The sequence below is a fragment of the Leptodactylus fuscus genome, chromosome 6 (assembly GCF_031893055.1).
Source record: "Leptodactylus fuscus isolate aLepFus1 chromosome 6, aLepFus1.hap2, whole genome shotgun sequence".
In the NCBI taxonomy this organism is placed as follows: Eukaryota; Metazoa; Chordata; class Amphibia; order Anura; family Leptodactylidae; genus Leptodactylus; species Leptodactylus fuscus.
The window spans coordinates 117,724,253-117,750,381 of record NC_134270.1 but is presented as its reverse complement, the minus strand read 5'-3'; the positions used below and the strand labels follow the sequence as shown (position 1 = coordinate 117,750,381).

The 26,129-nt window shown below is 41.7% G+C and overlaps 1 protein-coding gene across 1 annotated transcript in view; it reads right to left on the bottom strand.

Moving 5' to 3' along the window:
• The window catches only part of KCNH6 (potassium voltage-gated channel subfamily H member 6), a 186,973-nt gene that overhangs the window by 130,006 nt on the left and 30,838 nt on the right, over positions 1–26,129 (bottom strand). Inside the window, exon 2 of the mRNA XM_075277136.1 lies at positions 6,778–7,008. Within this exon, the coding sequence (XP_075133237.1) occupies positions 6,778–7,008 (231 nt within the window). The remainder of the gene's footprint in view (positions 1–6,777; positions 7,009–26,129) is intronic.

Sequence of the window (26,129 nt, the reverse complement as noted above, 5' to 3'; positions counted from 1 at the left end):
ATGCTTCATGAGAGGCCATAAGCCAGGACTCCTTTTGCATCCCGGTATCTGGGCCCCTGGGACTTCACTTTATTCATTCTCTATACTCTATACCAGGAGAGGCAGAGTATTATACATTAACTGGAGTGGAGTAAAGGCACCCCATAACCATCATACATTATTCGTCCCTTACCCCAAGCCTGGGAATAGGCAACCAGGTGGAAATTATTACCTCCATTGGGAATCTACACAAGTTGTGTGATATAAGTTCTCAGAGTAATGTTTCATTTTGGCACCACTTCCTCCCGAGTCATTCCAGGGCTTGCCATCAGGGACCTTCTGACCACCACTACATGGTTTAGGGTTAGAGAGGACCCATCTCCAACTGGATGCACTACAGAGGAGGTGGGCTGGAGTAGTTCAGTTGAGTGTACTGGACCTAACCTGTGACATCACCACCATCTCTACTACTCCCATCCTCCAGTGTGTTTCATCAATATAGCTATTCAACAGGACTCCCCTTTACATGTAAACACTCATCTTGGCAGAGTTTGCGCTAGTTTTTAATGGGGAGAAGGGAATTATCAACATGCAAAATTGTAGATCCTTCTTTCCCACATCATCTATTATTGCGGGTAGAATTAGTAAACCACCATCCACATGGGATAGTTGGTCAACCCCACTGACATCAATGGGTTTTACAGACTTTCTTCTAATTTGCACGGGTACCTTTAGAATAGCTAGTTCCTTCTTATACCCTACAAAGAGGAAGGATGATCTCCTACCATAGAATAGCAGCTCTTATTATCTATACATGGTTGCAATGTATAAATGTAGTGCTGGAGAAAGAATTCTTCTATTTAACGTGCTGAAGTACTTATGGAAACATGCCAGGCTGGACAGAAGGTGAGTACTTTTACATTTCTTCACTATTTGCAAGAATTCTTGAAGCTTTCAGTTAAAACACTTTGGGGAATTTACTAATCTACCTATGCCAGTTCTCTGGTGTAGATAGGTGTAAACATGGCAGATCTTTACTTCTAATTGTACCAAAAAACCACACACATTTCTCATTCTGCCACTTGCCACTTTTTGCAAAAATGGTCAAGGATCCTTTATGAATGGCCATATATGTAATACATTTGAGCCATTTAAACACAATCTCAGAACAAATGGATTTCATTGATTTGTTTTTGCCCTGTTGTGAAACTTTAATGCATCAAATTCAGGAACTGTGGATATCTTCTGGCCATGGGCCTTTGGGCACTGCCCTAATGCCTGAGAGGTCAGTCCCATACCTCCCAACTTTTGAAGAACTGAAAAAGGGACAAAATGTGCGGCGCGCATAGCGCGCCGCGGCAAATTTAGCCCCGCCCACTTTTGTGTTGACTCCGCCCACTCGTTAATTTTTCATGTGCCCACACACAGTATAATCCTCCTACAGTCACCCGTAAATTATATGTCCCCCCCTCTATCTCTCCCCCAGTTTCATATACACCCTTCATCTGCCCCCAGTTTCATGTCCCTCTTCCATCTCTGCCCCCAGATTCATGTCCCTCCATCTCTGCCCCCAGATTCATGTCCCTCCATCTCTGCCCCCAGATTCATGTCCCTCCATCTCTGCCCCCAGATTCATGTCCTCTCCATCTCTGCCCCCAGATTCATGTCCCCCATCTCTGCCCTCAGATTCATGTCCTCTCCATCTCTGCCCCCAGTTTCATGTCCACTCCATCTCTGCCCCCAGATTCATGTCCCTCCATCTCTGCCCCCAGATTCATGTCCCCACATCTCTGCCCCCAGTTTCATGTCCACTCCATCTCTGCCCCCAGATTCATGTCCCTCCATTTCTGCCCCCAGATTCATGTCCCCACATCTCTGCCCCCAGTTTCATGTCCACTCCATCTCTGCCCCCAGATTCATGTCCCTCCATCTCTGCCCCCAGATTCATGTCCCCTCCATCTCTGCCCCCAGATTCATGTCCCACATCTCTGCCCCCAGATTCATGTCCCCCATCTCTGCCCCCAGATTCCTGTCCCTCCATCTCTGCCCCCAGATTCATGTCCCCCATCTCTGCCCCCAGATTCCTGTCCTCTCCATCTCTGCCCCCAGTGTCATGCCGTCCTCTCCTTCATCTGCCCCCAGATTCACGTTCCACCTCTACATTAAACTTACCTTCTCCTCCGCTCCCTCGCCGCTCTCTGCCCGCCTCTCTCGCTGACACATGCGGCTGAAGCAAGGAGCTGACACAGGTCAGCTCCTCGCTTCGCCGCTGCCCGCCTCTCTCCCTGACACACGCGGCTGAAGCTGCTCGCGTGCTCGCTTCGCCGCTGCGTTTCTCTCTCGCTGACACATGCGGCTGAAGCGAGGAGCTGACCTGTGTCAGCTCCTCGCTTCGCTGCTGCCGCCGGCTCCTGGCTTGTACATCGCGTCTACAAGCCAGGAGCCGGCGGCAGCGGCGAAGCGAGGAGCTGACACAGGTCAGCTCCTCGCTTCAGCCGCATGTGTCAGCGAGAGAGAGAGAGACGCAGCGGCGAAGCGAGCACGCGAGCAGCTTCAGCCGCGTGTGTCAGGGAAAGAGGCGGGCAGCGGCGAAGCGAGGAGCTGACCTGTGTCAGCTCCTTGCTTCAGCCGCATATGTGTTCAACTCAGATCTGCGTCCTCTGGACGCAGATCTGAGTTGAAATCGGGACATACCTCCCTCCAATCGGGACCGCGGGACATGTCACCCAAATCGTGACTGTCCCGCGGAAATCGGGACGGTTGGGAGGTATGCAGTCCACCCCTTGATACATGTATTGTACAGATCTACAACTTTAATACAGGAATATTCTGTTATGAAGGAAAGGGTTGTCAGAATCTAGAATGTTGGTATATGTTACATATCTTCAGGGGGTACAGTAAGGTAGATATAACTACTATACAGTATATGCTTCTACCGTAAAAGAAGCAAAAACTACACAACATAGTAGTGGAGCATATGGTGTAGATAATGACATATAACTAAAAGTCAAATGCCTCTGGAACTACCTATGAATCCACTAAACCCTATGACCAGCTATCCTCTAGGACTACTTATGAATCCACTAAACCCTATGACCAGCTAACCTCTAGGACTATCTATGAAACCACTAAACCTTATGACCAGCTAACCTCTAGGACTATCTATGAATCCACTAAACCCTATGACCAGCTATCCTCTAGGACTACTTATGAATCCACTAAACCCTATGACCAGCTAACCTCTAGGACTATCTATGAAACCACTAAACCTTATGACCAGCTAACCTCTAGGACTATCTATGAATCCACTAAACCCTATGACCAGCTATCCTCTAGGACTACTTATGAATCCACTAAACCCTATGACCAGCTAACCTCTAGGACTACCTATGAATCCACTAAACCCTATGACCAGCTAACCTCTAGGATTACTTATGAATCCACTAAACCCTATGACCAGCTAACCTCTAGGATTACCTATGAATCCACGAAACCGTATGACCAGCTAACCTCTAGGATTACTTATGAATCCAGTAAACCCTATGACCAGCTAACCTCTAGGACTACCTATGAATCCACGAAACCGTATGACCAGCTAACCTCTAGGATTACTTATGAATCCACTAAACCCTATGACCAGCTAACCTCTAGGACTACATATGAATCCACTAAACCGTATGACCAGCTAACCTCTAGGACTACCTATGAATCCACTAAACTCTCTATGACGAGCTAACCACTAGGACTACCTATGAATCCACTAAACCCTATGACCAGCTAACCTCTAGAATTACTTATGAATCCACTAAACCCTATGACCAGCTAACCTCTAGGATTACCTATGAATCCACGAAACCGTATGACCAGCTAACCTCTAGGATTACTTATGAAACCACTAAACTTTATGACCAGCTAACCTCTAGGACTACCTATGAATCCACTAAACTCTATGACCAGCTAACCTCTAGGACTACCTATGAATCCACTAAACCCTATAACCAGCTAATCTATAGGACTATCTATGAATCCACTAATGACCAGCTAACCTCTAGAACTACCTATGAATCCACTAAACCGTATGACCAGCTAACCTCTAGGACTATCTATAAATCCACTAAACCCTATGACCAGCTAACCTCTAGGACTACCTATGAATCCACTAAACCCTATGACCAGCTAACGTCTAGGACTACCTATGGATCCACTAAACTCTATGACAAGCTAACCTCTAGGACTACCTATGAACCCACTAAACCATATGACCAGCTAATGTATAGGACTATCTATGAATCCACTAATGACCAGCTAACCTCTAGGACTACCTATGAATCCACTAAACTCTATGACAAGCTAACCTCTAGGACTACCTATGAACTTACTAAACCATATGACCAGCTAATGTATAGGACTATATATGAATCCACTAATGACCAGCTAACCTCTAGAACTACCTATGAATCCACTAAACCCTATGACCAGCTAACCTCTAGGACTACCAATGAATCCACTAAACCCTATGACCAGCTAACCTCTAGGACTATCTATAAATCCACTAAACCCTATGACCAGCTAACTTTTAGGACTACCTATGAATCCACTAAACCCTATGACCAGCTAACCACTAAGACTACCTATGAATCCACTAAACTCTATGACGAGCTAACCTCTAGGACTACCTATGAATCCTCTAAACCCTAAGACCAGCTAACCTCTTCACACCTTCTATAGCAGAAAACACACTGCTCATTACCACTCAGTATGTTATAGTATGTTCCAGATGCATTCTGGGATAGCTGTCTCTTGGGGTAGTGTTAAAAGCAGGCACGACCTTGGCATGGCAAGTGGCAGTCTTTAAACATCTTGTGTGATCACTGGGATCCAACTTTAGATGGTACTTAGTACAACATTTCTTTGTAAAATATCATGTATTAAATCTGATACAAAATCATGTCTGGCGGTACTTTATGGCGCCTTTACATTATGCTGCGGTATATTTCTCTGAGCAATTACAAGCTGAACATCTGTAACCTCCCTAGAGATGGCGTTTATCACAGCCATGTAAGAATCACGTCCTTCCTTCTCTTTCTTGCTCCTTCGTCTTTTATTTTCGGTCCTAATTTAGAATGAACAATTAACGTGACTTTCTCTTTGACTGCCCTAAATAGTAAGCAGATCTCTAGTGGGACTTCCCGCTTCTGCATTAATATATTCCCATATCCAGTCACACACTGAAGGCTCCCTTGGGCTGCTTTAACAGGCCATCCCTATTGCTGCAATGTTCCTCTTGATGTTCTAATATGATGATACCAGCAAGAGCGACTTGTCGTTGTGCGAGTCCCAATGGTATGAGGTGGAAGGACCACTTACTTCTCCATTCACTGATTGAGATGGCTTTTTACGGAAAGGCCTGTGTATATAGGTCACTGACTTTAGAAACACAACACAAGACTCTGCCCTCTAAAGCTAGCAATCTAATGGATCCTGTAGCCCGCAGTAATTCAAGGTGAGAACATGCTAGAGAAAGAAGGGAGCTTCCAGTAAGAAATGTCACTACTAAAGCTGCTATTATATTGGTATAGTATGTATATTTATGCCGAAATGTATTTCACCACGATATAGTTGTTTTTATGGTTCCTATCACTTTATGCTTATACAATACGTGACATCACAACCCACAAACTGGAAGGAATAGATTATTATAGTGCAGAAGATTACCGGTAATGTATATATATTTATATTTGTTCGCTATTTGCAAGATCTCTGTATGCTTTCAGTGAATACAAATTCTAGGGGGATTCTTCTGGCATAGATGGGTGTAAATGTGGTGAATCTTTGGTGTACAGCCCCTTCTCATACCAAAGATGTATCACATTGTTCTTTCAAGGCAGGCTGAGACAAATTAACTGTAACTCACGCTACTGACTTATAGCTGAAAACTTCCCCAGTTCTTGACTGCTGTAGATTTCAATTCTGGCACATGGGAATGCGCCTGAACTATTAAGAGGCCGAAGTCACAATAATTTGAGCGCATCTTGCACAAGGTGGGGACTTATGACCGGTGTACATAACGCCAGTCTTAATAAATTCCCTCTTTTTGTTTACACCTCCAACCTACAGACTCATACAGACAATTGATGCAAATTATTAGTGCAGCAGTTTTTTTTAATTTTCTCTTTGCTGCATTTTCTTCATTGTTTTTTTCTTTAAAAAGCAGTTACCTGGGAAAACACATGGACCCCATAGACTATAATGGGGTCCGAGTGGTTTCTGCTCGGTGTCCAGACGAAACGTGTGGAGAGAAAAGTACTGAAAGCAGCACTTTTCTCTCCGCATATTTCATCGAAGACAGAACGGAAACCACACGGATCCCATTATAGTCTATGGGGTCCGTGTGTTTTCCCAAGTAACCGCTTTTTGATGCGTATAGGTTTCCGTTCATCTGAATGCAGATGTGAACCGGGCCTAAAGATGAGGGTCCTAACATAAAAAGTGAATCTCACTGATGTTCACGCTCCTGTTCTGGTGCTTGCTGGGTCACTGCTTCCTGTTCCTCTATGAACACACTGGAAATACCTGGAAATTCTCCCTCACCCCATCACTGCTGAGGCACATCACTACTGAAGTCAATGACTGGCTGAGCAGCCATTTCCCGTATCTGGTGATCTATGTATGCATATATGGACACACATTATTGTGGGAAATCATCTTTAGGCTATTTATAAGGCAAATTAAATAATGCAATGCCCATTTACCTAGTCATTGAGGGTATTGAGGGCCTTAGATATATAGTCTCCTTACCTTCCTTCCTGTAGTATAAGATCTCCAGCTTTCGCTCTTCAGATCCTAGTAGGGCCTGAGTAAGTTGTGTAATGCTGTTGTGGGTGGTTTCTGGACCCGTAAGAAAGTCACAAGTACAAGGTCGCTGCATGACCTCCACCCTGGAGTAGCCAAACATGTCACAGAAACCATCATTACAATAGATTATAGCACAGTTGTCCATCTGGGCGTTGGCTATCAGAAACTTTCGACCTGCAGAGAAAGAGACAAAATAAAAATATAACTTGTAAAGTAATTAAACCGAAGCAACATACTGTCATGTTATTGCAATACTTTACACATCCTTAGGAGGGTGCTATACAGCTACAGGTGAAGTGCATTCAGTGTGCTGTCATCATCATGCATATGAATTTTGCTATATGGATAGATTCTTTGCTAGTAAAAGTTTAAGGTCTTATGTTATGGAAATGCAGCTTTTAAAGGTCAGGAGTGGATTGAGCACAGCGTAGAAGTATACGAACTATATATATATATATATATATATATATATATATATATATATATACATACACAGTGGGGCAAAAAAGTATTTAGTCAGTCACCAATAGTGCAAGTTCCACCACTTAAAAAGATGAGAGGCGTCTGTAATTTACATCATAGGTAGACCTCAACTATGAGAGACAAAATGAGAAAACAAATCCAGAAAATCACATTGTCTGATTTTGTAAGAATTTATTTGCAAATTATGGTGGAAAATAAGTATTTGGTCAGTAACAAAATGTCATCTCAATACTTTGTTATATATCCTTTGTTGGCAATGACAGAGGTCAAACGTTTTCTCTAAGTCTTCACAAGGTTGGCACACACCGTTGTTGGTATGTTGGCCCATTCCTCCATGCAGATCTCCTCTAGAGCAGTGATGTTTTGGGGCTGTCGCTTGGCAACACGGACTTTCAACTCCCTCCAAAGGTTTTCTATAGGGTTGAGATCTGGAGACTGGCTAGGCCACTCCAGGACCTTGAAATGCTTCTTACAAAGCCACTCCTTTGTTGCCCTGGCGGTGTGCTTTGGATCATTGTCATGTTGAAAGACCCAGCCACGTTTCATCTTCAATGCCCTTGCTGATGGAAGGAGGTTTGCACTCAAAATCTCACGATACATGGCCCCATTCATTCTTTCATGTACCCGGATCAGTCGTCCTGGCCCCTTTGCAGAGAAACAGCCCCAATGCATGATGTTTCCACCCCCATGCTTAACAGTAGGTATGGTGTTTGATGGATGCAACTCAGTATTCTTTTTCCTCCAAACACGAAAAGTTGTGTTTCTACCAAACAGTTCCAGTTTGGTTTCATCAGACCATAGGACATTCTCCCAATACTCTTCTGGATCATCCAAATGCTCTCTAGCAAACTTCAGATGGGCCCGGACATGTACTGGCTTAAGCAGTGGGACACGTCTGGCACTGCAGGATCTGAGTCCCTGGCGGCGTAGTGTGTTACTGATGGTAGCCCTTGTTACGTTGGTCCCAGCTCTCTGCAGTTCATTCAATAGGTCCCCCCGCGTGGTTCTGGGATTTTTGCTCACCGTTCTTGTGATCATTTTGACCCCACGGGGTGAGATTTTGCGTGGAGCCCCAGAGCGAGGGAGATTATCCAGTGGTCTTGTATGTCTTCCATTTTCTAATTATTGCTCCCACAGTTGATTTCTTCAATCCAAGCTGGTTGCCTATTGCAGATCCAGTCTTCCCAGCCTGGTGCAGGGCTACAATTTTGTTTCTGGTGTCCTTTGACAGCTCTTTGGTCTTCACCATAGTGGAGTTTGGAGTCTGACTGTTTGAGGGTGTGCACAGGTGTCTTTTTATACTGATAACAAGTTTAAACAGGTTCCATTACTACAGGTAATGAGTGGAGGAAAGAGGAGACTCTTAAAGAAGAAGTTACAGGTCTGTGAGAGCCAGAAATCTTGATTGTTTGTAGGTGACCAAATACTTATTTTCCACCATAATTTGCAAATAAATTCTTACAAAATGAGACAATGTGATTTTCTGGATTTGTTTTCTCATTTTGTCTCTCATAGTTGAGGTCTACCTATGATGTAAATTACAGACGCCTCTCATCTTTTTAAGTGGTGGAACTTGCACTATTGGTGACTGACTAAATACTTTTTTGCCCCACTGTATATATTCCTTTTGTGGCCATTCTTGGCTTTGGCTCAAAAAATGCATTAAGATCTGCAACAAAAAATACAGCATATCCGTAACATGGGGTCTCAGCTTAAGGGGAGTCTACCATCACCAAAATAGCATCTAAATCGCTTTTGTGCCATTGTAGGGCTGGTTAGTGGCATGGTGATCATTTAGAGATACATTTTTGTGGTTCAAGTGCAATATTGCTGCCAAGAAAATACATTTTTAATCCATATAAAAATAAGCTGTTTGGTGCTCCCGCAGGTGTGACCACGCCCTAGGTCAGTGAAGGCGAACCTTTTAGAGACCGAGTGCCCAAACTGCCACCCGCAAAATACAGTCGTGTGGCTTTACAGAGCTTTCAATATTGAAAACAACTATTGAAATATTGGTACTTTTGAACAATTAATGTTCATTATTTACATTGGACAGATCTGTTTTATAGTGACCATTTAAAGAGGACCTTTCACCACTTTTGGGCACATGCAGTGTTATATACTGCTGGAAAGCTGACAGTGCGCTGAATTCAGCGCACTGTCGGCTTTCCCGATCTGTGCCCGGTGTAAAGAGCTTACGGTGCCGCTACCGTAGTGCTCTATGGTCAGAAGGGCGTTTCTGACCATTAGCCAGAGACGTCCTTCTGCCTCGCAGCGCCAATCGCGCTGTGCTGTGGAGCGGGGAGGAACGCCCCCTCCCTCTGCTCACACAGCTCGTCCATAGACGAGCATTATCAGGAGCGGGAGGGGGGAGTTCCTCCCCGCTCCACAGCACAGCGCGATTGGCGCCGCGAGGCAGAAGGGCATCCCTGGCTAATGGTCAGAAACACCCTTCTGACCATAGAGCACTACGGTACCGGCACCGTAAGCTCTTTACACCGGGCACAGATCGGGAAAGCCGACAGTGCGCTGAATTCAGCGCACTGTCAGCTTTCCAGCAGTATATAACACTGCATGTGCCCAAAAGTGGTGAAAGGTCCTCTTTAATGTTATAACCTGTAATAATATCACATTTCTGCTATAAAACCAGATATCATGTGATATAAATAGTGAAGGGCTCCCACACAGTCCAATCTGCTCCACAGTGAACCCTACACATTACAATGTGCTCCACAGTGATCCCCACACAGTACAAAGTGCTCCACAGTGGCTCTTACACAGTACAATTTGCTCCACAGAGGCCCACACACAGTATTATCTGCTCCACAGATGAGTGCCCACAGAGAGGGCTCTGAGTGCCACCTCTGTCACCCGTCCCATAGGTTCGCCATCACGGCCCTAGGTGCACCAAATAGCAGAAATGCAGTTTTTTTCCACAGCACTTTTTTCTGTGTACCGCTACTTGGGCCTTCAGCCTTACTCAGACAGGAAAGGGTGGTTTAAGGTTTAAATAATACTTTTATTTTTATAGATTAAATAATTAATAAATGCCGGAGGCACAGCAGGGTAATTAAGCAGACACAGCATGGCAATTAAGACATCATGACAACATAAAGGATGCAGATGAATTGATGCAGATTACTAGTGTTGTGTTGTGCCATTTACTTCTTGTTTTCCAAGAGGTTCTTACATATAGTTTAAATGTACACACAAATGTACACCACAATGTGTCCTCAGGCCGGGGCATATGAATGATATCCGTGTCGCCCAAACCTCCATAGGCCCATGGACTTCCTTCAGTGACCTTGGGTCACAAAACAGACAGGAATAGGACCTGATATCAAATGATTTCAGCTCTGCTACCATTTTGTATCTGTATGGTTATTACAAGCAAAGATTGTCTGCAGTCTGATCCTACAGTCATATTGCCCCTAAATTCATGCTAACCTACCAAATGCATGTTTAGAAGAAGTAGGGGGTAGACAGTGCAGAGTATGACTACAGGATCAGACTGCCATGTGTCTGGCACAAAATGCTAGGAAAGAGACATGGCTGCTTGCAAACATGCTTAATTTTATTATAAATCTGTTGGTTTAGTAAAAAAGGTGGCCATAGCCTATTTTTATTGCTGCCCCCACCTCCAGGCGTAACTTTCAGGCTGCATTTACATGAACAATCCATTTTAAGGCCGAGGCCCCATGTTGAGGAAATGCAGCTTTTTTTTGCTGCAGATTTTGCTGCAGATTTTTGAGTCAAATCCAAAAACGCCTACAAAACGAATGTGAAATATATATGGTAGAAAGGATGATGTCCAGCAGTCAAACGCGTCCAATAAAACTTAAAGAGGTCCTATCTTTCAAACCCTTTTTTTTCTAACACGTCAGAATAGCCTTAAGAAAGGCTATTCTTCTCCTACCTTTCTTTGTCTTCTCCGCCCCGCTGTTCACTTAAAATTCCGTTTTTTGTCGGTATGGCCCGCCGGCCACGAGAAAATGACACTTTACAATGCTGTGTAAGGGGCCATTTTTCTTGTGGCCGCAAGCATGCTTAGTCGGCTTTGCCCTAGGCCCGAAGCCTAGAACTTAGAAGACACCGCCGGAAGAAAAATGTGGTGAAGACCTTGTTCCAGACGAAGATGGAGGCGACGCTGGAGACTTCTTTCGCAGCATTGGGGATGCCCCCAGTGCTGTTTGAGCGCTGGGGCCCGCCCCCAGTGCTGCGAAAGAACTCATTTATTGTACATACCAACAAAAAATGGAATTTCAAGTGAACGGCGGCATGGAGAAGACAACGAAAGGTAGGAGAAGAATAACCTTTCTTAAGGCTATTCTGAAGTGTTAGTTAGAAAAAAAAAAAAGAGTTTGAAAGATAGGATCCCTTTAAGTTTTAATAAAAAACAATATTACAATAAAAACAGGGGATGATGTATGCAAAAAAATATAACCCCTATCGTGCATTTAAAGTGTCTGGCTGACACGTTTCAGAGGGACTCATCTCCTTAGCCATAGCCTAGCATAGTATAGCCTTATTCATAGCACAGTCAGGGTTATATTTTTTTTGCGTACAGCATCCCCTGTTTTTATTGTAATATGTTTTTTTTAATTAAAAGTTAAAGGGACTCTAACACTGGGAAAAGCCATTTTTAACTAATCACATCCTTGCATAGTCTTTAAAAAGTCTATTTCACAGCTACCTTTAGTATGTAGATTGCCTCAGTGGTTTCTGAATAAGTCCGTTTTTATTCATATGCTAATGAGCTTCCAGCCAGCACAGGAAGTTCCCAGCAGCCTCCTCTCTTCTATTATCTCCTATGTGTGTGAGGCAAACAGGAAGCTGATTCATCATCAGCAGCAACAGCAGCCTCCCATAAGAAACAATAGCAAAGGGGTGCACGATGTATCGTGCACCAGTCTAATTAGCATACGAATAAAAACAGACTTATTCAGAAACCACTGAGGCAATCTGCATACTAAAGGTAGGTGTGGAATAGACTTTCTAAAGGCTATACAAGGATGTGATTATTTAAAAATGACTTTTCCCAGTGATAGAGCCCCTTTAAGTTTTATTGGATGCGATTGATTGCTGGACATCATCCTTTTTACCGTGTTGATCTCGCTTCAAGCCGATGGGGCTTATTGGTCCAAGCATCCGTCATCCACAGATAACGGTGTGAACCAGGATATTGACTTCCATGGAAGGTCTCGTGAGTCGGCTGTGCTTTCCTTTTTCCCATTTTTCCTATTGATGAGCTAGATAATACATAGGAAGTTCTTGTACTTCTCCCTTCTACTCAATCCACTCTTGGCTTTGGCTAAAAAAAAAATGCAACAAAATCTGCAACAAAAAAGCTGCAGTTCTGCAAAGTTGAGCCTCAGCCTAAGGGCTTTAAAAAAAAAAAAAAAAGTACATTCTATTATATCTTTTTTTTTCCAATCTGTGTGCCATCCATGTGTCTTCTTCATTTTTCAGCACCACCTAGCATTGAATCTGAGAAAAGGATGAAACATGGACTGCACACAGGTGCTATTTTTTCACAGCTCCACAGACTTGCATGGATGAGTAGAGTAAAGAGAAAAACACAATGCATGCCATGATTTTTTTTATTCAGGTCTCATAGTCTGTAAAAAACAAACAAAAAGAAAATGTATGTTTATTATCGTGACAGGGTGTATATATGTTGTGCACTAGTTTATTCTATATTAATTAAAGTGTTTTTGCTTTGTTTTATGTACCGTATATACCCGAGTATAAGCCAACCCCCCTAATTTTACCACAAAAAACTGGGAAAACTTATTGACTCGAGTATAAGCCCAGGGGGGGAATGTAGCAGCTAGTTGGTGTTTGGGTGCAGTAGTTGCTGGGAAAGGGGAGGGGGTGTTTTGGTTGTCTGTCTGCCCCTTCCCTGAGCTTGAGGACTTTTTTTTTTTTCCCCCACGTGGAATTCAGCCTGGATGAATATAGGGTATCTGCAGTGCTCCTATTAAGCCCTTCCTGACGGAAGAAGAGCACTGCAGATCCCCTATATTCAGTAGACCGGGCACTTTCAGACACAGGGATACCTAATGTGTATGTGTTTCACAATAATTTCCTACTTTTCTATGTATTCTAGGGAAAGGAGGGATTTAGAATTTTTATTTATTTTATTTTTATAGCTTTTTTTCCCACTATTTTATGGGAGATTCTATACATTGATATTGCAGCTGGTCATAGACTCCCTCCCCCCCTTCTAAAAAAAAACCTAAAAAACCCTTTTTTTTCTTCTTTTGCTGACTCGAATATAAGCCGAGGGGGGCTTTTTCAGTACAAAAACTGTGCTGAAAAATTCGGCTTATACTCGAGTATATACGGTAGGTATTATATATCACCATTATACATCTGCATTTCTTTAATCCGGATTGTAATAATCCCTAATAATGGATATGTTTATGTCCAGCAACCAGAGAAAGTCATATAGCAGGGTACACTGCATGCTGTCTGCTTCACAACATTATAATACTGCTTGCTATGTTTAGGTCCTTGGATAATGTCCAATAATTTATGCTGATGACTATTAGTTCTTTGCTGTACAATTCTGAGGACAAACTATCATTTCTGTAAGGGTCATTTTAGATAGTATGCAAGCCGAACAATGATATGAAGCTTATTTACAGGGCTATCACAATGGCCAATGTCAACTGGAGAAGATTTCAATATATATCAATTATTACTACGATTGCTTGTTCCCATACAGATGATACCTTGTCCATCACAACCCATGACCAGATCTCATTGTGTGTATAAATATATGATTCTTTAGATATCGTGTATACTATGCCTGATGAAGAGACCTAAGTAGTCTCAAAAGCTTACTATTTGCTATTATCTTTTCAGTTAGCCATTAAAAGGTACAAACTGCTGAAGACTCTGAAATTTTATCATTTATTGTCTACATAGGAAGATTTTTGTGGCTACATGAAAGATCAGTTCAGCCTACAAACAAGTATTTAGTGGTAAAACTATATACAATAACTGTATTAAGCTGGACATTCACATTAGATGATGGTTGGCCAAACCTACCAATCGACCAACTAATGTTTATGGGATCCTTCAGATTCGCCTCCAATGGCAATCATTGGAGAGATTAGACAGTTGTATTTTATTTCGCTGATCCATTTTGTTCTGTCGGAGCTCTCTGGCTACAGCTCTATCCCCTCTCCTCACTCAAGGCACATGCACAGCTCTAGTGTCCATGCTTATGGAGAAGTGGAGTGAAATACTGTCATCTGAGAGCTTAAGTTTTCCGCACAGAAACAGCTAAATCCTTATTTTGTCTTCAAGATTATATGTTTCAGGATATTCATTCACCTCATCCTCAGATCATAATAATACTATCACAAGTCCATTAGTTCAACTTTGCTAAATGAACTCAACACTTTTCACACAGAGACATAGTACTTGAACATTGATCAAACAGGAGTAGTTTTTTAACAAATCAACTTACACAGATAGTTGAGTAAGGTGGGATCCCCACCAATTACTGTATACAGATGGTTGAGTGCGGTAGATTCCTCGCCATTTACTTTATACAGATGGTTGTGTGTGGTAGGTTCCCCGCCAATTACTTTATACAGATGGTTGCGTGTGGTAGGTTCCCCGCCAATTACTTTATACAGATGGTTGAGTGCGGTATATGACCCACTAATTACTTCATACAGATTGTTGTGCGCAGTAGATTCCCCACCAATTACTTTGTACAGATGGTTGAGTGTGGTAGGTTCCCCACCAATTACTTTATATTGATGATTGAGTGCAGTAGGTCACCCCAACAATTACTTTATATGGATCGTTGCATGTGGTAGGTTCCCCACCAATTACTTTGTACAGATGGTTGAGTGTGGTAGGTTCCCCACCAATTACTTTATACTGATGGTTGAGTACAGTAGGTCACCCTAACAATTACTTTTCGCAGATGGTTGAGTGTGGTAGCTTTCCAACAATTACCTTATACAAATGGTTGTATGTGATAGGTTTCTCGACAATTACTCGAGCTTAATCATGCTCTCCGACTCTAAACTTTAATGACCCCACAACCACTTATGGAAATATACCGGATCTATGACTCCTACATAAAAACCCATGGGATTCTTCTGCCATAGCATACAGTCTGAATCTTTGATCTCCTTCCCAGGGACCTAATTAATGTTTAGTTGTTTTTCTTTATTGTTGTAAAACGTTTTTTACTGCTCTGCAGTGCTGATACTATAGAACTTTAATGTGCTGCTTTGAGCACTCAAATGATTCATTTTCTCATTGCATTGTTTTTGGTACCTAGTTCTCCTAATTCTCCTTGCGTGGTTTTTGATGGTATCTAAGAAGAACATCATCTCATAAACCCACCAGAACAGTTGACACCTTCCAGTCTCTGACCTGAAGCAGCCATAAAAGACCACTCTTTGAACTGATAAGAACCTTGGGAACTGAGGAATTGTTTACTTGTATGTACCAATAACCTTCCACCCTCCCACCTAAAATTGTATTCCTATGTGTCCCTCTGTACATAAATATGCATCCTTCAGATATTGTTTTTAAATATACTGAGGAAGAAGCTGAGAGCTTTGAAAGCTTGTAATCTATCATCATTATTAGTTAGCCATTAAAAAAGGTATCAACTACTGAAGACTCAAGTTTTTTGTTTTTTATCTTTCCTACCTCCCACTCTAATCCGTTCACATTTTACCCATTGCCCAATGAATTCAAATTGACCTTTTCTTTTCAATATGGAGTGTGTAGAATTGTCTATTCTAGTGATACGAGTGTTACAAAACAAGTATGGTTGCTTGTCCTATAAAACGTCTCCTGATTTTAATTTTGTGTTTATAAAGTGACAAGGAACGTCATGGTTCTATGGAGACACTGGTTTATATATAAGTTACTCTAAGAGAGTGTATTTCGTGACACTGATTGGTGGTCCTGTTACAGACCCATTGTGACACTACAGTATATCACTGCCCTGTTTTGTACAGCATTCCCTATACATAACGTAGTAAGAATGGAATACAGCCATGACTATCTATGGCCAGATGTGATGTGTGGTATATAGATTAATGTTTATATTTGTGTCGCAAGACGCTGGTTTATTGATACTGTTACATTTAGGTTTTATGGTCATATTGACAAAGTCCATGCATTTACATGTATAATCTTAATCTGTGTTAGTTTAATGATCCATTAAAAGGCCTGTATATATTGTTAGTGAGCGTTATCTGCTGAGGACAAGATCCACATTCACAAATATAGTCTTGAGAAGCGCTGCACTGCTGAGTCATTTTTTCTAAAATAATTTCCTACTTTCTGCCCTTTTCAAGCCCATATCTGACAGCTGTTTGTTTCAGACTTGTTTATCCCATTTTCTGAATGTATCGTTTCAGTTGCTGTGAAACCAATTCATGGTTTCCTTTCCATATATTGTGTTATTTACTTGAGACATTATTGGCGATTTTCAATATACAGATCTTCTGTGCACTGTATGCAAAACAACAATATTGGGTTTCTATGGTGTTCCTATGGAGTCCCATTAACCTGGAATAGAGCAATTTAACAGGTCACTATAGTGATATACAGGGCCAAGTCTCTCAGGGATCAGCAGATCTATTGCGGAGCCTAAATCCAAGGCAGCAAATATTCTTTCTTGGGAGTAGGGTGAGCAGACATTGAGTGCACCATAGCTGTGTCCATAGAGTCTGTGCAGCTGTAAATGATACTCTACTCTCCTTATACACAAAGTATGCACAATAGGGCAGAACACTCACGGATAGGGCAAGACAATACGGGCACTTGCACAGGCAAAACATCTCACTTCATATAGTTGAATGTAGATTAACTCTTTATTCTAAACATATTGCACAACGCGTTTTAGGATCTGCTGCCCGTTTATCAAGTGCATACAATAAAGCTAAAGTTGCTCTCTGTGTGGACTATCCACTAACCTAGCACGCAGAAAGCATCTTTAGCTTGATTGTATGCATTTGATAAAGGGACAGCAGATCCCAAAATGCGTTGTACCATATGTTTAGAATAAAGAGTTAATCTACGTTCAACTATATTAAGTATTGCCTGTGCAAGTGCCGTGAATTGTCCTACCCTGTCCGTGGGTGTTCCACCTTATTGTGCCTACATTGTTTGACGTCTTCAAGGGACGCAAGGACAGGATCGCTGCCACCCTAATTGTGTTTACTTATAAGCCTATTGGTTGCTGTGACTATTTCACAACTTTTCAAGGAAAGAGGCCACACAGGCTCTCTTACTATCAATTATTATCACTTTTTGTGCATATACAGTGTAAGGAGAGAGCCGATGAGCATTTTATAAAGTGTTAATAGCAGTACCATGTAAGTACCATGTAAGTATGAGGGAGACACACAGTGACATACATACAGTATCCAAATGTATCCGATTCTACGATCATCCCCATTGTTTCCTTTACTGTCTTCTTGTGCTCATGGTATAATCCACAACTTTTACATGAGAAACTGTAATACTGCTAACCCGCTGGATCACTTTAGGATTAGACTGTCATATGACAATACTTGCATTCTGACCAGCCTGCATTATTTTCAGATCATTTCAGATGCAGAAATACTGGGAGATTAAGCTTTTTCTCTTATTTTTCTCAGCACTGAATCACCTTGGAGTGATCCAGGACTAGTTTTAATTCCAGGGCGATGTTCTCTGGGTAAAAGCTTGCAAAATAGCTGTCCTCCAGATGGAAGAAAACCGCATATCTGATGCCACCTGTAGGTTACTTCCATTTAAGGGAGAGCTATTTGCTTATGTGTCCTTTATTATATTTAAAGGGATTTTCCAGCGACAAATTAATTCTTCATAGATATAACCTATCTATAGATAAGTCATCGGTATCAGATTTGCAGGGTCCAACACCAAAACCACTCACGGATCAGCTGGGTCTTCCAGGTGCTGGAAGCTACAGTAGATGAAGGGGAGCAGAAGCAGTCTACGCCAATTCAGTTAGTAGTAGCAGAGCTGCCATCTCATCCACTGTATAGTGGTGGCACCAGGAAACTGCAGCTCAGTCCTGATACCTGAATAGGTGTAGACAGCTTCTGCTCCCTGACTACTGCTGTAGTTTCCAGTGCCCGAGGCAGCTGATCCGTTAGGACTGGGTGTCAGATCCCCATAGAACAGATACTTATGGTCTATCTGTGGATAGTCATCAGTATAAAAAAATGGAATTGGGGCCAAAAAACCCTTTAATTTAAAATCTCTGACTAATGACAAGTCCTTGTAGAGTGATAAAGATACTTGTCTTTCACAGAATTTGACTATTTTACTGTCAAAAAGTTCAGATATATTTAGCAGTGTCAGCTGTCCAAGCTTAGCTTCCAATAAACAAATGTTCATCGCTATTTTCAGCGCGCTCATTGCTTACCGTCATGACAGACCATTTGGGCCAGGTTCACTGGAATCATGTATTTCCTACATTATAAGCTAACCACTACAGTGGACAGATGGCTAAAAGAAGACTGGGAGATAAGGTGTGCAATGACTTCTAAGATCTCCCTCCCAGCACGTCAATGGTAGTGAATGAAGCCGTGGTCACACATGGGCAACATCACTCTTTTCATATGGCTTTTAGACCCCACTCTTGTGACCATTGTTTGTGGTCCCAGTGAGCAGAACCTCAGTGATTTGACATAACAATGAAGAATCCAGCAAAGAAGACTTAGGGCTGTTGAGTAGTTACAATCCTACGTCAGACGAGACAATAGTCTTCTCACAAGACTCCAGCAATTGATATCCTCACTTCCCTGGTGTTTACACACTGTTGTATAAAAACAGAGAGGATACTGCCCGATGGTAGACAAAGCCCTGTCCCAACTTTTTGAGATGTGTTGCTGATAAAGTTGGGCGATTCTGAGCTAATTCAAAATTGCAATTAATCAGGCATTTTACATTAATTACGATTAAAGGCAAGTATTTAGGCCACATCCCTTTCAGAAACCCACACCCACTTTAAAGTATGTGCTGTGCTTGTGTCTTTGTGTCACAATGTCATGTGACCACTGTTCCCAATCACATCATTCAGGAGGCCTGAAGTGGATGGAGTTCAACTCTGGAGTCCAAGGGAGGTGAGTAACACTGCTTTTATGTTTGCTCATTTCCCATTGGCATTTGTTGAAATGACCCCAGAGTAGAATAGCAGCTCCACCTCAGATATTTTCAATCCGAACCAAATTCCAAGTAAAAGCTTGCAAACACTTTAACAGCCAAACCGAAACAACGGACATGCAAAAGAACACAGTCATGGGGGCCACACGGTGGCTCAGTGGTTAGCACTGCAGCCCTGCAGCGCTGGAGTCCTGGTGTTCAAATCCCGCCAAGGGCAGAAAACCATCTGCAAGGAGTTTGTATGTTCTCCCCGTGTTTGCATGGATTTCCATCCCATATTCCAAAGACATACTGATAGGGAAAAATGTACATTGTGAGCTCTATGCGGGGCTCACAATCTACATTTAAAAAAAAAAAAAAAAAAAAAAAAGAACACAGTCGTTTCAGTTATCTTTCAATTAATTCCGCAGCCCTAGTTGCTGCCATCAATTTCTGAGTTAAAATTATCAAATGAAATGGAAAATTGTCTAACTTTCAGTTCCTGATATGTTTTCTATGTGCTATATATTTATATGTTAAATATGAGATTTACAAATCGTAGTTCTGTTTTTTTTTTTACATTTTAAACAACATCCCAACTTTTTTGGAATTGGGATTGTAAATGGGAAAATCTTTTTAGCTGCATGAGATCTATTATGGCGGTGTATTATGGGGTTAGCATTAGAGATGAGCAAATCAACTCGTACTGAGCAGGTTTTAACCCGAATATTCCAAAACTGAACAAATGAAGATTCATCTCAGGTGAGCTAAAATGGCTGTCGCATTATACTCTTGGGTCTCTTCAGGACAAAGATAAAAAAATAAATCATACTTACCTTCTGTTACCTCTTTTGGCCTCCTCATGGCGTCTGGCACTTTTTTGGTGACGTCATGTGCCCAGGGTCATCGCTGAGGCCTGTGATTGGACCAGCTGTGGTCACATGAACATGCCAAGCGTCATGATGTTGGGCCTCAGCGGTTACCTTAGTGTGCCAGACATCACCAAGGAGGCTGAGAGCGTGCATAGCATGCTGCGAGGAGGCCCAAAAGAGGTAACATTAGGTGCATATCCTTCCTTGGGCCTCTGAAGAGACCTCAGTATATAATAATCTTACTTTCATTTTAACTAGAGATGGGAGAACAGTGAAATATTCGAGATTCCAGATTCGTTTGAAGTAGAGCCTCAATATACGACTACTCGATCGAATATTGAATCCCATTATAGACTATGGGAAAAAATGCTCATTTCAGGGGAAACCACTATTCGACTAAAGGAGAGTCACCAAGTTCACGAATAGCAGGAGGAGAGTGTTTAGGAGGAGCGCTGTACAGTTAAAGTGCACGGACCCCATTATAGTCTATGGGGTCCATGCGCTTTAACTGCACAGCGCTTGCAGTTGCGCTGATAAAAATTAAGCTCCCTCGTAACCACAAGCTGCCAGCTCTCCCGACTAGCAAAGACTGGTTCTGCAGGAGGCTGGTCCTTGCTAGTTGGGGAGAGCTGGCAGTTTACTGTTACGAGGGAGCTGACTTTTTTGTCATAGGAATGCATTGACCAGCGTTGATTGGCCAGTGTACAGCATTCAGCCAATCAACGCTGGTTCTGCTGGAGGCTCATCTGTGAGGAGGCAGAGTCTAAGATCGGACCACAGCAGTCTCCATTGTGGTCCGATCTTAGACTGCGCCTCATCACAAACGAGCCTCCGGAAGAACCAGTGTTGATTGGCCGAATGCTGTACACTGGCCAATCAACGCTGGTCAATGCATTCCTATGACAAAAAAGTCAGCTCCCTCATAACAGAAAGCTGCCAGCTCTTCCGACTAGCAAGGACGAGCCTGCTGCAGAACCAGCGTTGATTTGCCGAATGCTATACACTGTATAGCATTCGGCCAATCAACGCTGGTTCTGAATTGAATATTTACTGCGAATAGCTAGTAGTATTCGATCAAGTACGAATATTTCGAATATCATAGTATTCGATCGAATACCTACTCAATTGAATACTACTCGCTCATCTTTAATGTTAACATAACTTTGCTGTGTTTGCCTTAGATAGCTAGAAACTAGATAGATAGGTTCCTAGGAGCCCTGACGGTGTTATACACTATGGGTTAAGTCATTTTAAGGTGTGTTGTGTACCAAACTTATTAGGCCCTAAATGAATCTTGGAGCCCAAACAAAACAAACCCTGAGAGGTTCACTCATCTCTAGTTAGCTTTTTGCCCTCAGAGTGAATACGTGGAAGGTTTGAAGCACAGTTTTTATTTTTTGGTTGTAAGATTGCATTACCAATGAAAGCCTAGTCATTCCACTCAGTTTACAGTCTTAAAACCCAGGGCTACCTTCCCTGCAAGCAAGGGCTAAAGGTAACACCTGCATATAAGTAATAGTAAGGGGCATGGCTGGGTGCGTAGAACATGCCATTTGCACGGCTGCACTTGTGCCCAGAACATTTCATTGCTGTAAATGACTTCTAGTGCCTAAAAGCAGCTTGAGATGTTTACTAAGGCCTGCAATCTATAGCCACAAGTGGACCGACCCTTAATGGAGAAACTTGAGCCCTGTAATTGCTGCTTAGAGCTCGTCCTCCCAACCAATTTATTGCTTTCATAATGGAATTATATTTGTTTCCATTTCACGCTAATAGACATTGCTCTTCTAGGAAAAAAAAGTACTTTGACAAAGACAACATGACTATAAAACAAACACATACTGTATCTGACTAGACCGCTGAACATAATAGTGCTGCCAAACAGGTGACACCCGGGAAGAGCTGAAGGCATTGTTACAATAATATTATTGCAGTTTTGGCTTGTGGCTGGAGCAGACTGCCTGGAAAGAGTGAATTTCTGCACGTGATATATGAGTCTAATCTTGGGTATGGATAATGGCCTGGAGATGAAAACATGCTCAGTGACACTGCTGCCGGAAAGAAACGTGTACGCTATACAAGTGTATGAGGGTTTTTTCTATTAATGTGGTGCCCGGTGATTTATATTCCTTGCACACCTCTGCAAATTCAAGTAAGGGATCGTACACGTCATATTACTGAACCGCTTTGTATAAGTCCACACAATAGTCTGGGGGCCGAAACTTTACCTCCATGTGACATCGATTTCATTGAGAGATATGAAAAGTTTTTATATAAGTCAGTGCAGTCAGACCGAGTCAAAAGATCAGGATGGGCCATTCAGGTTCACAGGTCAGCGACAGTCAGAGGTCATATACAGAAGGTCATCAAGTCGGAATTAATAACTAAGTCAGTATACAGGTAAATAAAGAAGTAGGAACATCGTACCAAGGTACCTTCACAGGAACTAAAGGCTGAGTGTTTGTAAATAGGTCAGGCCTTTGTGGGATTGGTTACCACGGGCTATAGGTGTGCATGTTAGACCTTTAAGTAGCATGGAGGGAGGCCAAAATATATCAGCAGAAATAGCCTGGTGGCTGAGTATGCTGGAAAAGCAGTATACAGACGAGCATAGAGCGCCAAAATTAAAATTAAAGTATTAATAAGAGATTCCTTTTAATCCTTCCATACATTGGCATGTTTGGCTGAGTTGAATACAATGGCAGAGCACAAAGCCATCAGCTAATTGCTCCACCATTCAGGATGTGGCGACATTTCTTAAATCTGTACTTTGTGGGGAACATAATACGGCCACTGTTAGGGCATTATACTGCATGATGGGCCACTCATCCCCCAGGCAGGCCGATCATATCGGGAATAAATTCTGCACATTTTCATCCTCTAGGTGGGACACTTATGGTTTGTGGAGGCTACTAAAGGGCATTATACTGTGAGGGTCACTAAAAGGGCATTGTAGTACGTGGGGCTATTTGGAAGATATATTGGGTGGGTCGCTTGGGGGGCATTTTAGGGTGCATTTTACTGTGTGGGGCTACTTAGTGGACAATATACTGTGTGGTGTCCATTATACTGAGGGGTGCTACTTCATCAGTGTGTATTTTACATTGAAGCGCACAAATGGACTTGGTAGGAATAAGTGGGTCTAAGGGAGCACAGGCAGGTTCAGCTGACATTTATGTAATGTGTATAGCCACCTTTAGTAAGGAGAAGATTGAAGGATTGCTTCTACATTGTCAGTCCAAGAACTAATCCAGACAGTTAAGTAGATAGATACATCATTGTCCGTATACTTGTGAGTGATAATGTGTCTCCAAGAATTAATAGACAGTTGTACGAAATGAAATATTTCCTGGGTTTCCCGGAGTTCTTGTAATAGTTAAGCCTCACTAACAGGTGTTGCAGAGGTTAATGCAGAAATACAGCTGACAACAGCTATCATCCATGCTGTGTAAAGTGTCCTGTTTGATCCTGCGGGGATCTCTGTAGGCGTGGGGTAAGCCATCTGTTACCTACGCCACTGGATATAATTAAATGGACAACTGAAATAGCAACAGGCCTTCAGCCACTGTTACATTAGTCCTCGGCAGTCAGCGCCTACATCTGTACAAATACTCAGGAACCTTATTCATCAGGTCGCCAGGCTGCTTTGTTTCTGTCAATTTAAGGTATGCTACAATGAGCTTTTCTTTTCAGCATGCCATTGTTCTTTTTAAACTTTTTATATTTTTTAGTTTAGAAAACTAAATCCATACAAATCATGGTTAAATAGCCATTGTTAACCTTGTGCACAGTAGACAGTCAGGGTTCAGACCATCACAGTATGACCTAGGTTGGATTACATCATTGGCCTGACCTAGATAGGATTACATCATTGGCCTGCCAAGCATTAGTAGACCATCACTAGTCTACCACAGATTTCAAAGAGAGTGGACCACAGGGATTCACTAATGCACAGGAGGAATGGATCTCACACTAAGAACCTCCATAGGCTTCATTGTAAACTGACACAACTTGTGTACAGAGTAAGGACCAAAACAACTCAAAAATGACATAAGAAGTAACAATAGTTAAAGACACAAACATTTTTCGTTAGTAAAGTCTATTGCAAAGGTTGTTCCTTCACTTGCACTATCAATGTATGAAAAAATAAAGGCAAACCTATAATTTTGCAGCATGGCACATCTAGCACTAAGTGCATTGTTGCTACAAAAAGTATCTTTGACTTCAGAGGACCTTCCATGACCATGTATTTAATAGACCGTTTATCTAGGAGGAGGGAAAAAGGGCAATCTCTATTAATCTCCTTATGACATACCTACAATTGTAGAAAAAAAGCTTTTTATAAATTAATGTAAGAAACTTTATAATATATCTTTATTAAAAAATATGTTTCCTTTTCCATTCATCATGTTGAGTTACTTTTAACACAGAAGTCTATGGAGAGGGGAGACAAAGGGCTCAGATACATTGTGAGCGATGGAGCTGTTTTGACACTGCTATATCTTCCATATAGGACTCTGCTACCTTATACTAATTGGGGCAATAAATCAATTAACAGCCTCCCCCCCTTCTCTATAAACTTATGTGTATGCAGGAGTAAAGAGGATTCTATACAGATCCAGTTTGAGTGAAGATAAGGAAGACAGCAGAATAATAAGTGAAGAAGGAAACAGATTTCTATAATATTATGAAGTTTGATATATTAATATGTGCTAGTGAGTTATGAAAAGATGTTTTATAATTGAAGGTAAGCGTCAGATATCAATTAAACATCCATATATCAATCAGTTTATCTCTAAGAAGATAGTTTGGGCAGTAGATCTGCTGTATCTTATAATAAGTGTAAGACACTGTAGACCACATTGGATAGCAGATTCTATAAGCACATGGTCTGATGCTACTTGGGCCATATTGTACCTTACCTTACAAATACAATATCTGTTCTACTAACAGTATTGTAGGTTTAAGAAAAACATGGAAAATCCATACTCAATGGATTAACCCCACCCCAACAACTAACCCAGGCAACCTCTTCAAAAATTTGGCAGAGGTTGACTGGATGTTTCCAGAGGAACGCTGCAAATCCACTGACAAAGGGACTAAGCATCTGCAATGAATTGGAAAATATCCATATACTGGCTGAAAGTTTTAACTAGAGTCCTATAGGAAAAATGTATTTTTAATCCTAAATAAGTAGAATGCAATAATAAAAAATGCTTTCAAATTTGTTCCTAGGTTTTACATAAACTCAAATAGAATTTTGTAATATTCACTCCTAATGCCATTTTGCTTCGGCTATATAGTCAGAGCCGAAGTAATAAAATGTTATATTTGATCTTTATATAAATACTGTATGTCACTTTTCATAAAATACTGTATGTTATAGTCTGTCACCCTCTTTAATTTCATAGCTAGAAATGAATGTATTTGTCATAGTAGACAAACTGTTCTTCAGAATTTTACCAATGTATTTTAGCAGTTTATTACCTATTCAGTTTTAATAGACCTTGCGGATACTATAATGCGCTTTCATTTCTTAGCACTATTTATATCTCTCATTGAAATGAATACATCATCTATGGCTAGATGCAATGAATTATAAATAACTGAGATCTATGACTTGTCAAATTACGTTGTTCTCAGTCCTGCCATGGGGCTATGATGTCACTAATGGGTGACACCAAAAATTTGGTCTTTTGTCATGACTAAATATTCTGCTGAAAACTGTGTGGCAGAAATGATGGAAACAGTCCTTAGTAATGCCCCTATGCTCATGGTTTGTATCAGTAAACTGAT